Source organism: Colossoma macropomum, unplaced genomic scaffold (genome assembly GCF_904425465.1).
Source record: "Colossoma macropomum unplaced genomic scaffold, Colossoma_macropomum, whole genome shotgun sequence".
Lineage (NCBI taxonomy): Eukaryota > Metazoa > Chordata > Actinopteri > Characiformes > Serrasalmidae > Colossoma > Colossoma macropomum.
In genome coordinates, this window is record NW_023494805.1 from 3,534,042 (window position 1) to 3,559,496 (window position 25,455).

General features: G+C 41.1%; 1 protein-coding gene across 1 annotated transcript; it reads left to right on the forward strand.

Moving 5' to 3' along the window:
- The first annotated feature begins 655 nt into the window (after positions 1–655).
- Positions 656–25,079, forward strand: kiaa0232 (KIAA0232 ortholog). The gene is made up of 8 exons (XM_036596172.1): positions 656–718; positions 9,292–9,831; positions 11,999–12,139; positions 13,571–13,640; positions 13,747–13,834; positions 13,987–17,338; positions 23,839–23,947; positions 24,231–25,079. The coding sequence occupies exons 2-8, from the start codon at positions 9,595–9,597 to the stop codon at positions 24,245–24,247; spliced, it is 4,014 nt and encodes a 1,337-aa protein (XP_036452065.1). The 5' UTR covers positions 656–718; positions 9,292–9,594; the 3' UTR covers positions 24,248–25,079.
- Positions 25,080–25,455: the final 376 nt, after the last annotated feature.

The following is a 25,455-nucleotide window of genomic DNA, read 5'->3' on the forward strand; positions in this document are numbered from 1 at the left end:
TCCATTTTTGTCATTTTTTCAGTTTTTGATATAATTTGTTTAATAATTTGTTTTTTAAAATTAGTTTGATATTCAAAAGCAAATAGTATGATTTACATAATATGCTCGTATGTTCATTATCTGATCAATGTATGTCCATATATCGGATTTACGTATGTGTTAGTGTATATTCATAACAGCTGGCCATATATATATTTTTTTTTAAATAAAGGAAAAAAAAACAATAATAAACAATAAACATCCACTTATCCAGAAACTTAATTCAATGTATGAATGTGCATTTCAGCTAAGACTTCACAAGCCTACCACACCTTCTTTATTTACTGCTAAATACGTATTTAGTTTGACACACTTCACTGGAAACTTATTTTTATCAGAATAAAAGAGGATGTTAGTGTGGAGGCCTTCTGCCGGGTAAGTTTACAGTGTCCTAACAATGGATTAACCAACATTTTACCGCGTTATATTAGTTTAACACTAATTCTGGTGTATTTATTATTTACACCACGTCATCAGCCACGTTAGGCACCACCTAGGAGCTGTTAGCTGGCACGTTCACAACACGGACTATTTCATCCTCTGATGCAATCGTGCGCGGCGCAGGCACACGGCCCCTGATTAGTAGGGCGGTCGCCCTTCGGCTTGTTGCCGTGGAGACGGCGGAGTGAGAGGCGCGCAGCGGGAGAGAAGTTACCGCTTCTGCTCCTTTTAACGGCAGGTAAAAAATAACACTTTCATTACAGATTATTGTCCGCTTTCTCGGTCCTGCGGCTGCTTGTTTCTCGACCGCGGTCTTCGGTTTGTGTCAGAAGCGCGGTTTGTGTCCCGCTTTGGCAGATTTTTAAACGTCTGTGCAATACGACGGCGCTAGCTGAGCTAAGCTAACGGCGGTCGGCTACGGTACCCGGATGTTAACTAGCGGACAGCGACCTCCAGCTAAAGGCCGTTAAACTCCATAAATGTTACAGACGGGGGTTAATTTTGCCGTTTTGTGCTGTTGGTTGTGACCGTGGGCGACTTTTGTTGGGAATAAATGACGGACTGGAGGTGGATTAGGCGGTGTATTGAGGGATTAGCAGGCCTTCGACCCTTCTCCAGCGTCTTGTTCGAATTGTCCCGTTCCACCTTAAATGGTGTGGCAGTTACGTTCTGACGCTTCGGCGCCAGAATGTAGCTGCCGCGCTCTTTAAGGTGGACCGGTGAAATTCGAACAAGAAGCTTGGCGAAGAGGGAGCTGACGCTACGTTAGCGCTAACGCTGAATTCAGAATCAAAATAAATGATAAAAATGAACTTCCAGCGGCGGTGACAGTCGGATTTCTGCTTAATATATCGCAATCTCGGTCCCTTTACTGTACAATCATACTCTTACACATTGGCCAGCTTCTTAAACGCGAACTGAAACAGACCCTAGCTTGGCTTAGCGGGTAGCCGGCTCACTGTAACATTGACATAACCTACATTCTGTGTATTTGTGCGCACTGTGGATGTTGCCATTGCAGCAGTTTTGAGAAAGAACCTGTCAAGTTTAATTTGCTTTTCTGATTATTTTAATATGTTGTCTGTGATCTAAACGCTTAGCTGATCACCTGGCCGGTTTATTTATCTATCTATAGCCTACTTTGCTCATCCCAGAAAAAAATAGAGCCCAGAAACATGTGCAAACGTTCACTCATCTTAGGTTTTGTGGACGATTCCCAAAGGGTTGGCTCATCTGGATGAGCTGGGCGCTAAATACAACTACGCCAGACCTCCTTAGCTGTCATTTGGCTCAACGTAAACAAGGATTCACGTCAAGAACGATATATTTTCCTGTTTAACCTGTACAGTAGGTGGGTTTGACGTTTCCAGAGGCTTCATATGAGTGCCTGAAAAGCCTGAATAGTGTCAGAGCTGCACTAACACGAGTTAATCTATAAATAACCCAGGACTGTAATGGCTACTACCGGCTGCGAGGTTGGTGTGAATGCACGTACAATTCAACAGTATGAAAGGACGCACACACGCATGCTACAAGGGCACAGGGCCTCACTGTATGATTTTATTTATTTATTTATGACTGCGGTTTACGAATGGCTGGTTACAGTTTGCTTTTTTCGCTCCCGATGTTAATCTGAAGACTGCAAAGCTGGTAAAATGTGTTGGTTGTCGGTGGGTGCGTTGCAAGTGACCACAAATATCAGCTGCTTTTATTTGCACATTGAAAATGAAACTAAAACGAGACAGATGACCGGGCAGTTCCCTTTGGCGCATTGCTCTGACAGTAAAGTTCCTTATCAGGCTTTGCTGGTGTCTGTGAGCTTTACCCAAAACGTGTCCGCCTCACCGAGTGACAGGCACGCCCACCAGTGACAGCTAAACAGCTCTCCTGTTCAGGGCTGCCGGACAGGAGCACTAGGGGAAATAGATACTTTGGTATGGGGAAATGCATACTTCTGTATCGGGAAATAGGCTGTACTTTGGCTGCCGCACTCAAAACCAATTTTTTTTGTTCTGTGTTTTAGGTATGTTTAGGTATGTAGTTCTGGTTTGTCTACTGTAAGTGAAAAAACTGGTTGGACGTTATCGCAGTTCAGGAATGTTTCTTCTCTACGTGATCACCTCGTTTTTCCCACACCACATCTAAAATCAAAGGTTTAAAGAATAACTGAAATTCTGTACACTGGAGAAGAGTATCTTTTTTTTTTTACCAAAAAGAGACCCACACCCCCATACGTGCTTGTAGTGAAAGCATAGCATATCGCTGTTGTTGGAAGAAAACCTCCGTTTTTGACGCTTTTCAGTTTTCGACATAATTCACCCTTTACATTGTCTGTAAATTTCTTGCTGAATGGACCAAAAGAAGTGATCCAAAATTACTTGGGAAAAAGTCTGATTCCATTGACTTGCATTAAACGTAAAGTAGTTTTTTTTCCCTTTTCCTGTTGTTATTTTTGGAGATACAATATTTTCTTCCAACAACAGCGGTATTGTTATCTTGCAATGTAAAAATAGCCATGTTTTATTGACATATTGGAAATATTGGTGGCGTGTACAGTGCATGTGTTTAATCAGGTCTTAAACAATTAGTCTGTTTTGTATGTAGACAAGTCATTAGTTTATGAGATGATGTTGATTATGGGGGGGGTTGACATTAGAGCTGGGCGATATGGCAAAATGTAATGTTGCAGTACCTTTCATGATACACAATATTCATTTTTTGGACATTGGATCAGTTGGAACAGAGAAAAAAAGAACCAGTATAGTGCTACATTTTAAAAACATATTAAAAACTGTGAAAACAGTTATGTTTGTTAAATATTTGGCATACTGAATGGCACTAAATCTAGTTAAACTGGACTAATTTTGCTCTCTTTAATCAAACGCACAGTTGGTCAGTGTTCAAGCACTGATAAACACAATATGTCCAGAAAAGCATATTGTATTTCGACAGAATTTATCATGATAACGATATGTATTGTCATATTGCCCAGCCCTAATCTAAAACCTAGTGGTTTTTAAAATAACTGAACTCTTCCCGTAGTGTACAGAAGTTTATCTTTTTCACCAAAAAGAGATGTGTCCCTGTTCTGAAAGCATAGCATGTAATCTTGCAGTGTAAAGAAGTGGCCATGATTCATTGGCAGATTGGAAATATTGGTGCTGTGTACAATGCATGTGTGCAGTACAATTAGTCTATATGTTGTGTACATACCACTTTCTTTTCTGATACTGATACTGAAACTTGGGTATTGGCTAATGTCGATATTGCTCCAATTTTTTTGTTAAAAGCCACTCAAAATTAGCTTTAAAATTAGCTGTTTATAAAAATTGGATACATTTGGCTGCAAAAAGATGCAAGTAAAACATGAAACATTTTATTCTCATGTAATTTAAAGCAACACTATGTAGGTTTTGGGGATTCGGAGACCTCTCTGGTGGAAACGTGTAATCGCACGCAATGTGCGGAAGAACATTTTGTATTGTGGGTTGTGCTTTGGACCCCCACAAGCGGATGAATCTGACTTGCTAGAGCGTTGAAAGAAAATTCAAGGAGAACTCAAAACTTGGTGAAGGACGTGTCTTCTGAGAATGTGAGTGAATTATCTGCAGTCATCACCATATCTTCACCAGTATAATGTAGATTTTGAGATGATTTGTGTGTGACGTTAATATGTAAAGGCGTACAACGTGGTATGAAACTCCCGACCCGATGCCTCTGACTTTCAAATAATTTTTTCAGGCTTTGCAGGGCAACTCAGCAGCGCAAGCTGACCATATTTTAGTGTTGTGGTGTTTTTTTTTGTTTTTTTTTAATTATATTATATACTTTTTTTTACTGTTATTTTGCTCCTTTTAGTTTATAATATTACATAGTGCTGCTTTAAACTGAGTTACAGTTCAGTTGACTACATGCTGCATGTAGCACATTATGACTCAGACGATCGGGTTCAGGAGTAGAGGTGGGCAATATGGTAAAAAATAGAATATCATGATTCTTGGAGATGTTTTCACAAAACATGATAAATATCATGATGTCTTGGTTGGCAAATTGGTACTGACAAAAAGCCCCAGTAGTGCCACAATTAAAAATATGATAAACTGTATTTACCATTAATTTTGTTTATGGCTGCACCAAGTTATATTAAAATGATGCTCTCTTTGTAATAAAACATGCAGAAGAACACCGGTTCTTCAAGTCCTGACAATATCCATGATATGCTCAGAAAATCGTGTTGTAGTGATGTGTGTGTATAATGTATTTATTATAATACACACTTAAAAAAGATGGTTCTTCAAGGGTTCTTTGGTAATGATAATAGTTCTGTATAGAACTATAGAGCCATTTGTGTGCTTAAATGGTTCTTTGCATGGTGAAATGGTTGCAGATTGGTGGAGGATGTTGTATAAGGTTCTATAGAAAACCATTTTGAAAATGGTTCTGTGTAGCATCAAAAGGGGTTCTGCTGTCATTACAATCTTGACATCATAACCGTAGCAGAACCCATTTTGGTGCTATATAGAACCCTCATAGGACGGTTCCTGGAGGCTGGAAGGTATTTTAAATACTGTATGGAACACATTTATATTGAGAATGTAATCTTTATGCTGCTGCTTAAAACGAATGACTGCTAAGAACAGCACATTGAAAAAGAAATGCAAATTTGGTGATGCAAAACAAGACCAAACCAAGTCACGGTGTTTTCCGTTACAGGTCTTAAGATACGCAAGTCAAACCATATACAAAACTGAGTATTAAAGACAAAATAGATAAAAATCTAAAGGTAAAAGATTTAACACTAGATCATTTGTTTTAGTGTTGCAAACCTCCTCTGTGATGCTGATTAAGCCTGACCATGTCAGAATGCTTAGCTTCACAAAACAAGCTGCCTTGATAAAATGTATTGAACGTGCTTTGTGACACACAGGCTGCCTCCTGGGGTTTATCTTCCTGTGCAGGATAACACTGGAGTCTCACTCAGGAGTGCAAAAGAGGCCTGTTGGTCGTGGCCCCATTGTGAGGGAATGATGGCCATCTCACTGTCAATATAGCTCTGATAAGTCACGTTTGCACTTCTAGGCCCAATCCCATTTCTTATTTTCACCCCTACCCCTTGTTTTAGAGGGTCACCTTGCCCTTTGGAACTGAGTTACAGGGTAGTGGTTGAAATCTTCCTTACAAAATGGGACCCTCAAATAAAAAAAGCATTACTTCATTAACAGCTACCAGCGCTGCTCTGTAGGGCGACCCTGCCAGTCTGCAGTGACAGCAGAGGAGGGTAAAGTTCAGCTCCTCACTGCTGGGCTTTAGTTACATTTAGGGAATTATATGCCTTTAAAGAGGGGGGCACCCACCCCTAATTCTTCAGTGATATGAAGCTGAAGTCAGATATTCACCAGCTTCTTGTTCCAGTTTTCTGTTCCATCTTAAATGGCGCCAGAATGTAATGCTGCCTTCAAGTCCTCCTCGGAAGTTCCTACTTACAACTAGTTAGCTAAAAGACTACTACGTGCTTTTTATGCTTGTTATGAAGAAAATCACCATAATACAATGAAACAACATTAAACTAAGGTAATCCAATGGTTATCATAATTTTTTTACTCCTAGACGTGAACATGCAAATCGGAGTGGTGGGGCTAAGCGATGGGGGCGAGTGGTGAAATGAGATTGGCCCCTAGTCCTGCGGAATGTAACAGATGGTTCCTCAGGGTGCGGAAGGAATTAAAGCCTAGGGCATAATTTTTCTATACAGCCTTTGGAGTTACATAATTGGCACAGTGTTGATATATTTATTTTTAAATCTTTTTTGTGATTCTTGCTTGAGTGTGAAGTAAAGGTGTCTCGGTTCAGTCCAGCAGATCAGGATCGGAGCGGATCCAGGCATATTTAAATGAATCGGGTGTCACCTTTGTTATCCACAGCCTTTGTCGGTGAGGCACAGTTAACAGCACAAAATGGGAACCTTTAGTCACTTTTATGATCTACAGTAGAGCTTTTCGAGTTTGGTTAAACTAGCCACCTTTCATCAAAATGAAGCTCAAATAGCAAAGTTTACACTTCAAGTATATATTTTGCCACTAAGCTTGAGCGGCATGCCACTGAAAACATGCACAAAACACTTTCCTACAGTGCTTTTCACTTGTAACCAAGGCTCCACACTGTCAGCAAGTTCACAGTATGATGTATCACAATACAAGTGTCACAACAAGATATGATAAGGTGGCGGAAAAAACACCAGATGTACATCAGACATTTTTTTACCAAATGTTACCCTAGTTATTTTATTTTTACTGTAATAGAGAATGAATGAGGTTGGGGAGAATGATAATGGCATTTTTTAAATGCATTTTTATTTTTTTAATTCAATGCACAAGTGATGCATACATTGCGATAGGAGAGCGTTCACTCTGAGGTGCTGTTTAACAACAAAGCTGTTCACCAACATGGACCACATATCACACACTTCACACTGACAACATCCAACACAAAACAGCTCTACAAACGTAAATAGAGTGCTAACCACAGCAGGCTACGAAGGTATAACTCGCTGCAGCCGCAAACTAACCACGTCTGTGAAAGTGAAACTAACTCGAGTACACAACTAACGAGGATCAGGATAACTCGCGTCTTAACAACAGCTAGTAAACAATACTCTCCTCACTCAAATGAACTTCCCTCTAGAGGTGGGCGATATAGCAAAAGTAATATTGTTTTACTTAAAGAAATTTTCATTTTTTGGAGCCAGTAGTGCAACATTTAAAAAATACTATCTAAAACTGGGAATACGTTGATTTTTATTCAATATTTGGCACTAAATCCAGTTAAATGGGACTAATTTTACTCTCTTTATAATGGAATGTGCAGTTGGTCAGTGTCTACAAGTACTGATGATACAATATGTTCAGAAAATATTGTCATATTGCCATATATGATCTATAATACACCAGCGTTCAATAAAGCAATAAGCCATGAGAGGCCGTGCGTTACTGCGATTTTATCATGGGGAAGGGTGAAGCAGAGTGCCTAAAACTCCCTTCCCTGTGATAAAATCGCTGTAAAGCACAGCTTCAAGTGGTTTATTGCTTATAGAAAATGTCGACCAACATAAAATATGACAAAATAGACAATTTTTCAGGAAAATAATTAGTTATTATTATTAATAATTGACAAACAAGTATATTTCGCCAAGAAATGTAGTTCTTTAGAGAATAGTAGCGTTGCCAAGCAATCATGGACTGCTGAACGAGGAGAAGACCGTCTCCCATCACTGTACACTGCAGTCATTTCATGAACGTTTTAGCTTTTTGTCATGTAACAGTGAACATATGATAACACAGCACTGTTTAGGGCAAAAACCTTCGCTTTATAAGTACTTTCACCAAATTGCCACCTCGAGTCTTATTTAGTACCAATCCAAAGCGCCTTCGTCCAACAATGGGCCTGAATCTCAAATGGCTCCCTGATCCCTACATTGTGCACTACATAGGAATTTACATAGTGGATCCTGCAGCCCAACAGAGCAGAAAATAGCTAAAAAATTCTCATGTGGGATTCAGCCACATCCATGCTCAACAAATAGCACACATAGCTAGCACTATTTAGGGGGTACAGAGCCGTTTGAGACTCGGCCTGGGTTTGACGTGACTTCTGACTGAAACGCAGACATTTGAAGTGTGTAATCCAGTCAAGTGATATTCTTTAGACTTTTATGCTGCGGTTTTACAGTTAATCATAACGTGAGTACTTTAATTCAAGCCTGTGATACTAATGATGGAGTTGTTTAGCATGTTAGCTATCTTTTAGCCTGTTAGTTAGCCGACCAGCCTAGTTCTAGTAAAATAAGTTGTCAGTTTAAACAAAAAACAGGTTCTTACTTCATCAGTATACTCAGTGGTTCATGCAAGCAGCATTTTAGAGTCAGTGGTTATTCCAGTAACAGCAAAGGATTTTTTTGTGATGTGGCGCAGTTATGCAGAGTTCAGTTGTAGTGAGGTGCTCATGGGTGCGTGTATATCTTGTATGTTACAACGGCTTCGAACGCCGCCGAGCCAATGAGATTTTAGGCCCGGAACTATCCGTTTTATAATACCTATCCAATAATAATTTTAATACACAATTATTTCGCCGAGCATGTAGTTTGCTGACAGTAGGCTAAGCAACATAAAGCTTTTTAAATACATAAATACAAAATTGAATAGCTTCAAACATAGCTGAGCCAATCCGACTGTATAATCTATTGTGTGATTTGTGTTTGATAGTATGAGGTGAAATTCCAGAATTTACAAACAGTATATTACGTAATGTAACTGGATATTGTGTAATATTGTAAGAGATGGTGATAAAATGTAATACTTGCTAAATTGTAAATAGTAAATTGCAATGTGTGTCATTATTTTGCAGTTGTATCTGAGCTGATTCTGACTCTGGTTTGCTGCCAGGTTAAGTAAACTAGCTTGTTTTGACAGAGAAATCGCATTTAAATTACACTGCAGCTGAATGTTAAACGCCTGAAGTGGCCGGTGTAGCCAAATCAGTGTAAACCCAAGCTAAGCAAATGGCAGAACAAAATCCCTAATATGATCAATCATCTTTTAGCTCTTCAAGATCAATGCTTGTTGGCCTGACACTGGAATTTGTTCAGTTCTTTGCACAACTCTTCTTTCAGTGCTACAGTCCTCAAACTCTGGAGCTCTGAAACAGTGGGATTATGGGTAGAATATTGGCTTCTGCTCTTATACCATAGATTGGACTTGTATGTGCACTGAACAGTTATAAACGTGTGCATTTTATCTGTGTTTTTCTTTCTGTCAGGTGATTCCTGGAGCCAGCTGTCCTCCAACATGAGGGTCTCTGATTGAAACAGAGCACGCTCTGTGTTCTCCTGTAAGCTGCCAGCTACCAGCTGTCCTAACCATGCCTGAAGATTAGAGCACCTCTCCTTGCTAATATCATAAAAACATAATACAAAAAAATTCTACATGCACCTTCATGTAGGCCTCCCCTTGTCCGTCCAACTGGAGTGAGTCCTCTCCCCTTCAGGCTTCCATCCGCCCCCTCTCGAACCTACCCGAGAGAATGCCCTTGCACTTAAGAATGGCTCCCACCTAGAGTTCCATGCGTCCAGTCAGCGGAGAGTCGTCCGGTCCTGCCCCCCCTGAGAGCGTATTGCGGCCCTACCCCGTGCTGGGTTCGCTGCCCCCCTCGGAGATGTCCCTGCTGCAGTCTCTGGGCCCAGTGCAGAGCTGGCTGGGCCAGGAGCTGGAGAAATGTGGCATAGACGCGATGATCTACACCCGATACGTCCTCAGCCTCCTGCTGCATGACAGCTACGACTATGACCTGCAGGACCAGGTATGGAGGTTTCAGTGGTCACTTGCATAAAATGTATTAAGTGAATTTTGGCCTTAAGACCTTAAATGAGCTTCATAAAATCTCTTCAGGAAACATGCTTTAAGTGAAAACTCAAAATAATTCCTAACCCTAAGTTTAATTTTAGGTCAGCACATTTTGACTGTTGCAAATTTTAAATGTACGTCTTTTAATTTAGCACATTTAATTTGTAACTTGGGATAGAGACTGTTTTATGCAAGTGGCCACATGACTTTACATTTTTTTTGGCATAAAATTATTTACAAATTAGCCCATTAAGTATAGTGCTGTCTATTCTAGATGAGAATAGAGAATAGATGAGAAACTGTCCAAAATGAGTTATAAAATCACATTTTTATTAAGTTAAGCACTTTGCCTTGTCTTATCATGAGATGCAAACAACAACACAGATTTTGGAGAATATTACTTTGCTCTGTTGGCTGTCTCATCCAGTGCCTTGTGGAAGTGAACTGGAGGAAAACTATACACTACTCTAGAAAAATTAACTGTTTCCTTTTGGGAAAACTTACAGTGGCTCTTCTTCTACAGCCCATGTGTGAAACACGAGGTCCGCAGGCCAGATCAGGCCTGCCACACAATCCTGTCTGGCCCACAACAGTTTTTTAATTTACTATTAATATTAGCCCGTTTCACAGTGCGCTGCACTACAGTCCCCAGCATGCACTGCAACATAATGTGCGCTTTGACTGTCCTACCCCACAAACAAACTATGGGACAGCAGTTGCACCACAATTCTACACCAGTCATATCACCCAAATGCATTTCAGCTGCAGTTCAACCGGTATAAACACTTAACGTCAGCTCAGCAGCTCAGAACACGAGCCCAAGTTTTAGTGAACTTGCAGCAAAGAAAAGATGCCAGGTGTTTAGTTCAAGCAAATAGGAAAGGCTTAAAAGACTGAGCTCCTGAGGACATTTACATTTAGAATATTTCAAGTATTCATGTAAAATTTCAAGGTCTACTACAAGTGTCTGTATTTTACTGCTGAAGTTTTTTTGCATATTTTGAATAAACAATAGCCAGTTCGAGTTACAGCACAACATTAATTAAAGATGAGATAAAACACTTTTTTTTTCTTTGGCCCACAGGTTTGATGAGATTTTTTTAATATGGCCCTTTTACTGGTTGAGTTTGACGGCCCTGATCTACAGTGTGAAAAGTTTACAGACAGACTCCCAATTCAGTTAGACTGCAAATACCAGTCAACATCATTAGCGACAAAAATAAAACGATGTTGACTGGTATTTGCCGTCTCACTGAATTGGCCATCTGTAAACTTGTATACCATTCTAATGATCTTTGCCTCCACAAATATCAGTAATTGACACAGTCCTCTACAGAAGGCAGAGAAAAGTTATTAATAAGTTTTAATAATATTAATAAGACCCATTTTAGTTTCCATTTCTGTCAGTGGTTCTACACTGTGATCAACACCTGACGTTTATTCATGTATTCATACATTTGTGGTTTTATGTTCGTTGGTGTCTTGAAGAGTCACTAACTGTTCCACAACATACCTCAACAGTTTGTGAACTCTGCTCAGCTCAGACGAATTTAATGCACTGATGTATCTCGCTGTGTGCACTTTGAAGATGGTGTGAGATTAGCTTAGGCTGCAGCAAAAAGGGTAGCAGCTTACAGGAAGATCTTACCATCTTACCAAGAGTAGCAGCTTACAAGAAGATCTTTGCCACTGGAGTGGTGCTGCTTTGCTGTATCTTCATTAAGTTTACACATTATGTTGTACACAAACTAATGACACCAACAGAAAGAAATATTGACAGTTTTGTGGAACCTAGAAGATTCACATGCCTCTTAAAGTCTTCTTGGCTTCATGTCTAGTTATCAGCGGTTTTAAGAGAATACAAAAGAGCGCTTTGTCATGCTGCTAGGTGGCTTAATGCTACTGGAGCGTCTAGAGAAGAACCAAGATTGAGGATCTTTGTTACACTGTTTGTGGCTCACTTTTGTCACTAGCAATTCTCAGAGCTGATCAGAAGAATGATAATTAGCTGTGCAAACTGCTGCTACACTGTAAATTTCCGTCTTAAAGTTTATTTTGTTAGTTCTTATCAAATCGACAGTGTGATTGAAGAGACCTTGACATTTCTGAATGTGTCTGCGCAGGAGAACGACATCTTCCTGGGTTGGGAAAAGGGAGCAGGGAAGAAATGGGGGAAGAGCAGGAGGAAGGGCGGGACGGACCTTAGTCTGGAGGAGATGAAGAAGCAAGCCGCTGTACAATGCCTGCGTTCTGCCTCAGACGAAGTAAGAGTTTCTGCTCCTTGACCAAAACATGGTTCACTTTCCTGTTAGCTGTTGGCTTTAAAGTGACTCCTAGTTTGCATGAAGTTTTCCCCCATTCTTAGTCCAGCGTTGCAACTCATACATATAAATATGCCTTGTAACACCAAGGGCCATTAAATAATATACCATAAGCGGTTCCTCTTATGTCCATTCAAATTCTGTGAAGCAATATCGGTAGCTTAATTTGTTAATTCCATCAATAGTCAAGTTGTGCATGTAAAGGTAATGAAGCAATAAACGTATCTGGAACATTTGTTAGAGAGTTATGGTGATGTTGACAGTGTACTTTAAAAGAGTGTTTTAGAAAGTAGGGATGTTTAGTCACTTATCCTTCCAGTATGAAAAAAAAAACATATATGGTTTAAAATTACTTCTAAAAGTGCAGAGAGGCAGGAAAACTTGTTTTTCTAATTGTGGAGGACAGCTTGAGTTGGCTTACAATAACTTTTATTCAGTGTTTTACTCACTGAGCTGCACTAAAATTAAACAGGATTAATTTTGCTCTCTGTGCAATAAAACATGCAGTTGGTCCATGTTCAAGTGCTGATAATATCCATAATATGCTCAGAAAAGCATATTGACATTTTATCATTAGCAGGATAAATTATATCTTTTTGCCTAGGCTTACTTTTGTATATTATTAACTGATCATTGAGATGTTAGTAAGTTAACAGTAGTGGTTTGTTTTATTCAGGCTAGTTCTGATGAAAGCATTGTTCATGGGTTGGGATGGCAACAGTAGCATTAAGGGGAGGGCCTGAGACTTGAGAAGGAAAATACGAAGAAGTCCTCCTGGGACTTTTTCACTGCTCAGTTTCAGTGCATAGTCACACATACTTCTTGTCAGCTGCTCAATATCATCACGATGATTAATGAACCAGCAAAGGGCCACAGAAGAAACTTTTCTTACTGGCATGGTAAGAAATGTCTGTTTACTAACGAAACTTCAGCTGCTTTTGTTTAGAAGCTTCTAGAGGTGTTGAATGGTCTCATTTGGTATGTGTCTAACACAGTTTGTGAGTTTGACACGATTGTCCCAAAATAGACTAGCTTTAAACAGGGCTCATTTACAGCACAGTTCACTTTACTGGGATTGTAAAACTTTTTTCTAAAGGACAAAATTGTGTTGCCTGTTGTACACACTGCTGTATGCAGTGTTTTCTGTGTTATATTGACAGGCCTATATTTTTATCTTTAGCTTTCTTGTATCTAAAATTAACACAGGGCATGGGTGAGCATGCTCTTGCTTTTAATAACAGCTCATGGCTCTTCAGTCTTGCCTGTTACAGACTTCTCTTTTACACTTAAGTCAAGTGATATCTTTTTGGGTTTGTGCTAACTTACACTGAACAAAATTTGCTGATGTGTTATTTTATGAATTTTCTTTCTCAGAACTCTGGAATCGAAAGCTTGGTTGAGGAGCTTTGCTCCAAACTGAAGGACATTCAGAATAAACAAAAAGGTTTGTTGCTCTTTCTCCTCCGCTTGCAGTATGGCCTAATAATTAACAGGGGCTGTGTTGTGCATCAGAAACCTTGCTTAACTATGCTTCTGTGATTGTCTTACAGAAAAGGAAAAGCAAGCAACTAAGAAGTCTGATGAATCTCGGTCTCCTGAATTAGCTGAATCACCATCCTCTAAAGACCAGGTGGAAATGTAAGGGATTTCTTTAATCTGTTTTATGAGCTGGCTCTGTGTAATTTCCGTATTAGCTATATTGAATCTGCAGTGTTTATAAATACTTCATTTAAATGAAATATATTTATGGATCATACAACCTCTAGCGTTTTGTTTATTTCTTTTCAAAGGTACTATGAAGCCTTTCCACCACTCTCAGAAAAACCTGTTTGTCTTCAAGAGATAATGACAGTGTGGAACAAGGCTAAAGCATGCACATATTCCAGCTCATCCTCATCTGCTGCCCCTCAGACAAGCACAGACACATCCTCCCCAAAAGACTGCACCAGTGAAGGTGAAGTCTTCAAGGACAAAACGCCTGATGCATTGAGTACCACCACAGCTAATGAGAAGGCCCAGCAGCGGCGCAGCAAGAAAGAAAAGGAGAACCGATACCATGGGGGTGCAAGTGGGGTGTCTGATGATCAGGCTGCTTCCCAGAACAAGAGGCAGGCCAGAAACCGATCTGATTTGGGGCACCGTCCCCGATCCTGGTCCTCTGGCTCCAGTGAGGGTGGCTCAAGCTCCAGTGGTAACCAAGGTGATGCAAAAACGTCTAATAGCAAAGGAGTCCGGATCAGACACAAGTCTCGTGAGGTTGGCAGCAGAAGCAAAAAGGGGCGCAACAGTGGGCAAGTTAAGCTGGCCCTTAAGGCTATTGACAAAGAAGAGCGTAGAAACACAGGTAGCAGTTGCAGTGCCACCGAAGGCTCTTCAAAGCAACAGCAGCACTACATGAAAAAAGGCAAGAGGCCATTAAGGGAGATTCGGAAAGATCCCACCTGGGCTGAGGCGAAGGAGTCTGGAGGTGAGGCTAGTAACAATAAGGAATATATGGAAGAACCCCTTTGGTACACTGAGCCCATCTCCGAGTATTTCGTCCCCTTCAGCCAGAGTAAACTTGAGACAAAGTACCGAAGCAAACCAGACTCCCCCAGTGACCTGGCTTCGTCCACTGATATGGACTATCTGTCAGAGAGGGTGCAAGGGATCTGCATCGCCAACTCTTTTTTTCAAAGGGCATACCTTGCAGCAGGTACATTTGTGGATGGGCACTTCGTTGAAGTGTCTGGTGAAGGAAATGAGGAGGCCACTGAACTGAACGGGACCTCAAGCTGCCCTCCTCCTGAGGATGGTCAAGATTTAGATGACGAGCATCTGTCTGAATTCACTCACTTCTATGAAGTTGATATATATCAATCCATATTGGATCCTAGTGCCTCAGATGCAGTACAAGAGAGCCGAATCTTAAACATGATTCGGCAAAAGAGCAGCGAGCCGAGAGACATTGAAACAGGGTGTCACATAGTTTTAGATGGCCTTGAGCTGCAAGGGGAAAGTGCAATAACGGTGGATTCTCTGGGAGCTTTGGGAGCTGACGTGACCCTCACGCAAGATATGAAAAACATAGCTCATGTGTGGGAGTGCTGCTCATCTTCTAGTTCTGAGGATTTGGAAGGAGAAAGCTGTGCAGGTGACTCTCCAGGTAGACTCTCCCCAGTGTTGGGCAGTGTGCCATTTAACATTAACAGGCTTCCTGGGGCTCTCGGGGAACCTCACCTTCAAGAAGCCAGTGGAAGCACGTCTGCCCTAAACTCCTGCTTCTCGCTCTTTGAATTGCAGTGCGATAGCTCTGCTTTCCCCTTTCCCTGTGACTCGCTTACACCGAGTCGTGACGATGTAGATTTAAGTAGCTGTCTAGATCCCCTTGGAAACAAACAGTCCCGTTTGCTAATTTGGACCAAAAACAGTGCCTTTGATGAAACTGAACACTGCTCTAACCTGTCGACAAGGACCTGTAGTCCATGGTCCCACTCGGAGGAGACGCGCTCAGACAGCGAGCAAATTGGTGCTCAGGTGGATGAGTTGGCTCAGTTTGGCAGCGAGGAGGTCAGCTGCATAATTCCTCCAATCCCAGCTTCATATCTGGAGGAAGAAATTCTTGATTTTTTGCAGGAGAACCCAAGTCACCAGCAAGACGAAATGAGTGTAGGCACAGTGTCCAACCAGACCTTCAACAAGGTGTCTAAACTGGAGTCTGTTTGTGGAATAGCATTAGAGCAGGATGAGAGCAAACAGTACAACACTGCTTTGTTTTCAGATGATGCAAACCAACAAAGTGATGATTACAGCTCAGGAATAATAAAAGACATTTGGATGGCTATTGGAGACAGAGATTGTGTGTTAGCACTTGGAGTGGAGAAAGCAAGTGAGAACTTGTTTTCAGAGGAGACGCCCAGCTACCAGTGCTGCTGTCTCGATGTTGAGGTGAAGGGCGAACCTGTCCAGAAGAAGGCTGTGCAGCGTTCAGAGTACCACCTGTGGGAGAGTCAGAAAGAGGACCAAGGACTGGCCAAAAATAAAGTCTCCAAGATAGATGGAGGGGATTATACAACACCTGCTAGACCTTGGGATGTTCCCTCGGAGAAGGACAGCACGTCGTTTATTCTTGGAGGAGTATACGGGGAGCTGAAGACCCTAAGCAATGACAAGGAATGGACTGTGGTTCCGCCTGGTGACACTTGTGGCAGCTTGTTGCAGTGTGCAGCAGCCTCCTCTGATGTGGTAACCATTGCAGGGACAGATGTGTTCATGAACACAGGCAGTTGCTTTGCTCCTGGCCATAAGCCTCTCTGGAGACCTTTGGTGTCCTTTGGACAGAATGATCAGGCAACCAAAGGGGCAGGAGATGGGCTGAATAAGGGATTTTCTGTTATCTTCCATGAAGATTTACTTGGATCCTGCGGAGGCTACTGTGGAGAGGAGCAAGGACTGGATTACCCGTTTTCGTCCTTGGATCTGAATAACCCCTTTTCTCAAGTCCTGCATGTGGAATGCTCCTTTGAACCTGAGGACATGGCTTCGTTCAGCCCAGGGTTTAAGCCGAAGTCTATATTGTGCTCGGAGTCGGACAACGAGCCCTTCTGTCCACGGTTGTACGGCATCAACCGTACTCAGTATCGGGCCATCCGCATATCCCCGAGGACGCACTTTCGGCCCATATCTGCCTCTGAACTGTCTCCAGGTTGGTGCAGCGTGTCAGACGCAGAGTCTGAAAAAGAGGAAATGAGTCTTCCCATTCCAGGTCAGACAGACCCCTTTGATGATCCACAGGCAGATCTTAAACCCCTGGAGGAGGATGCAGAGTGCGAGGGCCCTTACTATGGGAAGTCTGAACTGGAATCTGGTAAATTCTTACCCAGATTAAAGAAGTCTGGCATGGAGAAGAGTGCCCAGACTTCACTGGATTCACAGGAAGGCGGGGGTATATCCCTGCCAACTGCAGAACAGGAGATTTGCTTAGACTGTGAAATTGCAGGCGTATCTGCAGCAGTGTCCGAGGCGAGCGCTCATGTCGAAGTGCCGGCGGATACGCTTCAGAAAGAGGAGCCCTGCACAGAACGCGAGGCTTGCATGTGCGACGGGACGAGCCAGATTCTAGAATTCGGAAAACCGTATGATATGGTTCAAGAGTTGCATGAGGTAAGTAAGCAAATGGTTTGTTTGAGTGACCCATTGGTAATGTGAATGGACCTCATTCACCGACTGTTCTTAGGAAGAAACTTCTTCTTAAAACCCACTTAGCATTTTTTATGAAGATTGAGATTTGTTGTTTTTAGGTAAGAACAGAATCTACACACACTTAAGAGCACAAAGGTGTGAACAGTTCTGCTGTTTAAGAACACGTCATGAATCTGAGGTTTTTCTGAGGACGTTTCACAAATAGAATTTTAGAAAAACTTTGAAGATGTTGGTGAATGAGGTCCTATGTTACTGCATAGTTAATACCTACGGATGCCAAATTTCTGAAACTTTCATAGAAAGATTTCCGTGATAATTGTGGGGTTTTCAGGGGAATGAACATGAGTTGATGGCCGTTAATGATTTACTTCCGTTGGTCTTGTCAAACAAACAGAGAACCTGGAACGCAGATAAAAAGAATGATGCAAATCTGAATTAACCTTTTGAAGGTTCACACATTTCTTTCATGTATTTGTTACTCTATTGATTTCCACTTCCTCAATCTCTGATTCAGATCCATTGCGCTGTGGTAGAAGATGAATCAGGGTCCGCCTCAAGTTTGCAGATAACCAGACTTTTTTTTTCCCCCCACTTGTGTTGCTTCTCAGATTAGGGGGTTCCAAAATTTTCAGAAGTCCTGAGTGTAACTAGTCATCGATATTCTCTTAAAATCTGCCAGAAATCTGATATCTATGGTAATCTTTGGGTGACACCAAGATGTGAGCGATTGCTTCTACTACTTGCTGTAATGCGTGAATTGAAAGCACATAATCCTCCGTGTGTGCTGAGGGCCATGGACAGCTCAACTTGAACCACTTTTACACGTAACCAAGAAGGATTAACATGAGCTAGTCTACTCGAATCTTTCACTTGGAGCACTACAAAAGTTTCCAACTGTTTCCTGACCTCTGATTGGCTGGAAAACAAGGTACAGAACAACGAGTTAAGCTCTGAGTTGCGTCACTTTATCCAGGCAGACTTTTCTTTCCTCTTCCCCAACACTTTTGTAACATTCTGGATCTTGCCCAGGCCACACCACTCGCTTTCATGATAGGAGTCACTTTATCACACATCAGTGGTGCAAAAAATACAACACATGTATTCATATCAGATATATCTCTCAGTTTTCCAATATCGTAATTCTGTCATGTACAAAAGAGAGTTAGAGTTATGGTGCTAAAGCTTGCTTTTTAACGGCCGGCAGGATTAACGCTGATCAGATTAGCCTACTTCTTGGCTGGCCAACTCTGCCACTTTGCAGTCCTGGAGACTCCTTGGCTGTGCAAAGCTTTGCGCTTTCCCTTCTCTAACACATCTAAGTCATATCATTAGCTAATTATCAGGCTCTTTAACTGAATCGGCTGTATCAGGGCAGGGGAAGAAACAAAACAAAAACAAAACAATGCAGGGAGAGTTTGGATGGGGGTTTGGGAAAATACTGATGTGACACCTGAAATCTGATCTAGATAATCAACACCCTTCAGCCTTGGGACTTTTCTGTTTTCAAAGCTTAGTGGACACTATATGACTTGACTATATGATATGGTAATGTGCGCAACACAAGCATTTGCAGGCGAGGCTCAAGCGCTACATGATCCTTCAACTGGAGAGACATGTGACTGTCGTAATCTTTCACTGTAGCCTTTGCTTCATATCCTGAGTCCATACAGAATGTGAATGGCCATTGGCAGCACAGGTGGAAGGTGCCATGAAAATTCTCTCAGAGGCTCTAAACCCAGCTGTGGTGGTGGTGAGCAGCAGCCTTTGTCAATATTCACACATTTTTTGTACAGTAACTCCTTCACAATGTTTCTTGTTTTGATTGCTTGCCTGTTAGTATTTGAGATTTTTCTCTCACGTTCTCATTGGCTGCTGCTCATTTCTGCTCCTACTACTACTCGTAGTGGCGCTCACTCAGAGAAGTTAAGATATGTTTGAAAATATTGGTGTGTCTGGGAAAATCGCTGTACAACACGAGCAGTCATCAGAGGCACTGAGGTTGGGGTGGGGTTTTTTGTTGCAAATCTCAAAAAATTGTCTGCAACAGGAAGAACGGGGCTAAACTCATGGTTTACACTCGGCATTGTGCTGCCCAGATGGACACTTGCAAGAAAAGATGACAGTGAGGAGCAGTTTCTTTTCAGTAGGACTTCAGCTAGGCTAGACTTCATTGAGCTTATTATCTAACTAACAAGACTAATACAACTTTTTTTGAGAAGTCAGGATGAAATGTACATGACCTTTGTGAACCATTAACTTGTCTTGCTTTAGAATGAAAACTATGGTCTCTCATCCTTCTTTTATAACTGTGTAGCCCATAGGTTGCTAGCAAAGTAATGAAGTTGCCCACACAGTTCGAACAGAACTAATTGAATGTTATGGTTTTGAAATGTGAAGTATTTTTAACTTTTTTTTTCAGGCTTATGGGCGGTATGCCTTTTTTTGGTTTGAAAAGGAAATTGCATGTGATTGTAGTTTTCTGTGCACGTTCTGTTGTAGAATTCTATATTTATGTTGGCGCGATCCCCCGCCCCTCTAAGGCAACCTAAAACAGAGTTTACTTGAGCTAATATAGTAATGGAAAGGCCCTTAAATTCCCCCGAGACACAGTGGAGAGGATAGGTTCATGAGAACATGTAAATAACATTGAAAAGGAGGGCGGATTCACCTGTTTTCTCACAGCAGTCCTATCACACTGCAGTGTCTCGTCCTGTGTGTATGTTTGACTTTAGTTCATTCTTTGTTGGCAGGGCTTTTCTGAGTGAGTTATAGTATAGAGCAGTAGTTCCCAACCCTGGTCCTGGAGTACCCCTGCCCTGCACATTTTGGTGTTTTCCCTGCTCCCAACACGCCTGATTTAACTTATCAGCTAATTAACAAGTCCTGTCCGAGCTAGTGCTGGGTGTTTTAGAGCAGGAAACCACAAAAATCTGCAGGATGGGGTACTCCAGGACCAGGGTTGGGGACCTGTGGTACAGAGTCACAGTACAGTGGTGCATAGTTGGGGTACTTCTTAAATACAGTCTATGAGCACAGCCAAAGTTGCTCAGAGGAAGCACACAATTTGAGAAAGGGGGGAAAACCCAGGAAGGCCAGTCCTCTGTGTTGTAAGAGTGGCATTGCTGTGGCCCTCTGGCACTAGAGTTGGGCTCTAATAAAAGTAAATGCTGAGAACAACCATTCCAGCTCTTCTGCCATCACCATATTGCACTGCAAAGGATGGTTTAATTGGTCATAAGTGACGTTAGACTTGATCCAGAAATGATTAGTGTGTTTGTCAACAAAGCAGTTGTCATTTTCCAGTGTAGTAGGTTTTTTCTGTGCCATGTGAATGCATCATCAGACTGGCTCCTCCAGCACGTGATCGCTGTCTTAGCATGGTCAGCACAGAGCTAGGTGTTAAAGTGCTACACATGATGGTACAACGTAATGTATTGTGACCAGGCACGTAGTCGTGCGGGTTAACTGCACAAAGGTGTAGTCATCTTCCTGTCCAGCTGTTAATAATGCTGGGGCGTTATTTGTAACAGGAATCTTGTTTGATTTAAAAGGTCTTCATAGACCCACATTTCATTGATTTTCATTACTGTTTGTTTGTTGCCCAAGTAGTTGGTATGTACAGATGCACGTCTTGAATGCAGTTCATTACCAGAGAATATTATTGATTGACTTCTGATGTATATGATTCATTAGATCACTGTCAGTATTTATGTGACATCTGGTAGCTGATTAACTGGCACTTGGTCTGTACTGTACTGTACTACATATGAAATCTTATCAGCTATTGATTTTCAAACTTTAGTAAAATGTTATGAAGTTGAACACTGAATCAAGCCGCAGCTCTTGGCACGTGTGACCGGAGCCTGAACGATATGTTGACGATCTTGACAATCCGTAGATTTATCAGTACCAGAGAATATGTTGGCACTGATGTGCTGAGAATCAGCAACTTTTTGCCAGCGACCTCTCAAACATGGACATAGGCAATAAGGCAAAACCTGAGATTGTTGTGCCACTTGTGAGCCCAATATAAATGACCCCCTTTTTTAAAACTTTAACAGCAATACAGGCTGAACTGGTGAACCTGTGCACAAAACAGAAACCAACATACAAATGTTTTTGGGCAGTTCTCACCCAAACTATGTTTATAATATTCAAAGCTTTGAGTTTCTGCTGTTTGAGTTGAAAGTGATGAAATTAAATGATGGATTAAAAGTGAAAGTGATGTTTTTTGGCTTATTAATTGAGAAAATAAAACAGTATCTGTCAGTCATTGGCTATCAGCTATAAGAATCCACTTTTTAAAATTGGTATCCTTATTGGTCATAAATGTTTATCTGACTGCCCTTAGTATGATTAGAAGCTCTGCAGCACTGATGGGGCACACCCTGCACTGGGGTGGTATGATGCAACCCCCTGCTTCATTTATATCTGCTTTCTTTTTCTAAGCTTCCTTGAAATGTGTTTTGCTCTAGGTGATTTTCTAATCCTGCAAATCCAGTGGCCCTCACAAAGACGAGTCTGGTTGACGTGAAATAGGGATAGTTGGTCTATAATAGATTAGATTAGATTAACTTTATTGTCCCACTAGGGGAAATTTTTTTGTTGGGCAACCCAAGACTGCATGTCGACCAGACATACACATGCACCAGAACATACAACCTCACACCCAGATTAATAACATTTTAAGACATTAATAGCAAATTTTCCATTCACCAATTATTTGCGATTAATGAAAACGCAAAAAAAAGAAAAAGAATGGAAAAGCGCAAAATTTGAAGTATTTGCAGTATTTGGGTGTTTTTACGCCAGGATGAGGTGGATCAGTTAGAATATTGCTATAGCCAAAACGGTGATGAAAAAGGGTTTTTCGCGTAAAGAATGACGTATCGAGCTGTAAGAAAGAGACAATTGGCCCTACAGATGGTCCGAAGGTGGTAATTAGTTTTTCGAATGTTGCTTTCGACGTTCTGAAATCCAAAGCTTGTTTGAAAAATGGCTCTGCACAACGTTGTGCCGGAATTATCTGGTGCGTTTGCGTTCCCAGATGCAAGGCATCTCTGAGCTTCAAACATGGCCATAGAAAGATGGCAAATGGCTGTAAAGATTATTCTACTTAAGGCAAAACTGAGTTAAATCTCTTCATCTTGCTGGTTTTGATGCAACCCTTAATCATGGCAGCCTACGTCTTATAAAGTTTCTTCACATAACTGTAGTGGATGGAAACACTACTTAATTTGCATAATATTAGCAAAACATTTGAATGGAAACCCAGCTAATGTCTGTACAGACAAGTACTTAAACTACACTAACCACTAATCCCAAGTGAGTACAGCATATATCAGAATATTAATATTAACTGTGCATTTTATTCACTGTTTATTGTTTACAGATTACTGGGCCTCATTCTCCAATATCTTCCTAAGTTTGATCTTAAATGTGTTGTTGAGAAAGGTCCTAAGAAAAAGTCTACGTCAGATTCATGACGTGTTCTCAAAGCGCAGAACGGTTCTCACCTTTGTGCTCTTGAGTGTGTGTAGATTCTGTTCTTACCTAAGAACAAATCCCAGATAAGAAAACACTGGTGAGTCAGAATCTTCCTGAAAACTGCGTAAGTGGGTTTTAAGAAGAAATTTGAAAGAACAAGTTGGTGAATGAGGTTCATTGTAATTTTTTTTTTAGCCTGACTGGATGATAGGGATGCACCAGTGTAGGAATTTTGACATTTTTTTATGTACATATTTGTAAATACAGTAAACAAGCCCCAGCGTTGCCCAAATGTTCTGCTCCTCCAGTTCACAATAAACACGTCACCAAATATCAGTTTGAATTATTGGTTAAATGTAAACATTTGTCCTGTGCAGATCATTTCTTTTGAACAGTTGTCTGCCAATGCTGACATGATTGTGTTATGATTGAGCATCCTTACTGAAAATACTGAATATATTTGATGTTGCTTTGTGAAGGCATATCACACACTGTTATTAATAAAGGTTCTGTTCAGGTACATTTTTTGTTCATGAAGGTACAAACAGTGTAAATGTTCCCTCAAAGGTACAACAGTGGTTTTAAGGTCTGATTGTGAACCTTAAATAAGTTTCTCCAGGTGAAAAGTTCGTATTTGTACCTTTTCATAACCGAATGTTTTAAAACAGAACAGTAAAATAAAAGCCTGGAGGCGAGACGGGGTGTGTGGAGTCAGTACAGCTTAGAACATATCATTTCAGTGGATTATGGTTCAGTTATGTTCCCTGACTGAAGGTACTGAGATGGACCCTTGAGGGTCCCACCCCAGTGACCGTTTAGTACCTTTATTTCTGAAAGTGCAGGGATCCAAAGGAATCCATCCGTTTGCAAGGCACTTTGCCTTCCACAGCCTTCAAAGACATATTTTAAACTAACATGAAAACGTTTCTTTCTCTAATACACGCTTCCTTTTTCTTATCTGCTTCTTTCATTAGTTTCCCCTGTTGAGTTTTGGAGAGCAGAGTGTGAGGAGTAGCCAGCCGGAGGAGTGCTGGTGGCAGAACACTCTCTGCTCATCCATGTTTTCAGGGTCTCAGTGCACAGGTAAGAACACAAAATGAGTGTGTAGTTTTAACAGTCTGACGGTAATAATTGTGGCACGATTGTAATCCGGTATGAATCTGCAGTGTGTGCATTTAAATCTTAAATGTATTTTTATAATGCTTTGCTTATCTTTATGTGTAAAGACCTTGGATATTATTTAAACTAAAATGAAAAAAGCCATATAAGTAAACTTTTATTATTATTTTTCTTATTTTTTATTTGGAAAGAAAAATCAGTGATGAATGCATGTTTTATTATTTTTTTTCTGTCTTTCTTCCTTCAGGAAGCAGTAACATATGACTTTGCTGCTCAACACAGAGGCATGGCAACGCAGAACCGAGCTGAAATGCTTCAGCCGTTTGCTTTCTCCTCCTCTGCGTCCAGTTTTTTTCACGTGAACCCAGCGGAGGAGGAGGAGCAAGAGCAGGGCCTTCATCAGAACAGCAGACCCCTGGGCCCGCAGCATCCAGAGAAAGGCCTCCTCAGCCGACCCCCCCCTTTGATACTCGTTCAGTTTGAGTTCACCTCAGCCCTCTGTCAGCACCATCAACCAAAAAAAACTAAAAGAATGGGGGGAGCTGCCTACCGATGTTCTATCTGAGGGCATTTATTCTAGATTTGTTTGAAGTCTGTGTATTCCAACGTTAATCCATTTTGATGACAAAAAAGTCAGTTAGGTGATAAGAATGATCTTTAGTTGACAGTACAGAGTCAGGTGATAACAGTGATCTTCTACTTGAACCCCATGTAAGGTTTCTTGCTAATCTTTTTATTTTTTTCTTTTGTTTGACCTAGGATAACTAGAGCTGTGGTGTCCCACTGATTGTGCATGTGGCTGTCACGCTAGTTCTCACTCCTAACAGTGTAACTGCTCTATGACCTAACCGTAACGTCCACCAAAAACAAGGTCGCAAAAAAAAAAGCCCCATGACCTCATCCTCTCGTTTTCGTCTTTACTCCCGTAGTAGCGGCGGTTCCTTTTCTTTTCTCCGTAACGCGTAGAGCGTAGCAACGAGTCGAGGCGTGGCATTCCTTCCATCGAACGAGTGACCCTTCGAATGCAGCCGGTTTGACGGTCTGTCCTATGAAATATCTTCCCATCTTCCATCTTTTTTTGAAAGATATTTTTCCAAATATTCCTGAAACTTTAGTCGTTTTGGTTTGTGAGGTAGGAAATATGCACCAAACTTTTCCCAAAATGCAAAAAAAAAAAGAAAGAAAAGTATAAAAATATAACGGAAAAGGAGACGGTGTGCCATCAGTTTGAAAGTTTGAGTTCTGTGTTTAACAGTTTGGGGTACAGACGTGTATCTACTATCCTTCAGGCGTACAATGCTTCATTAAAATATAATTTTAAGACAATAAAAAGAAAAAAAAAACATTATAGCTCTATTTACAGGGACACCTGATGGTTAAGGTTTTTTTTGTTTGTTTGAAAACTCTGTAGCACAAAACATTTGGTGCTATAGGTGCTCTATACAAACTTGTGTAGCAGTTGCAGTTGAGTA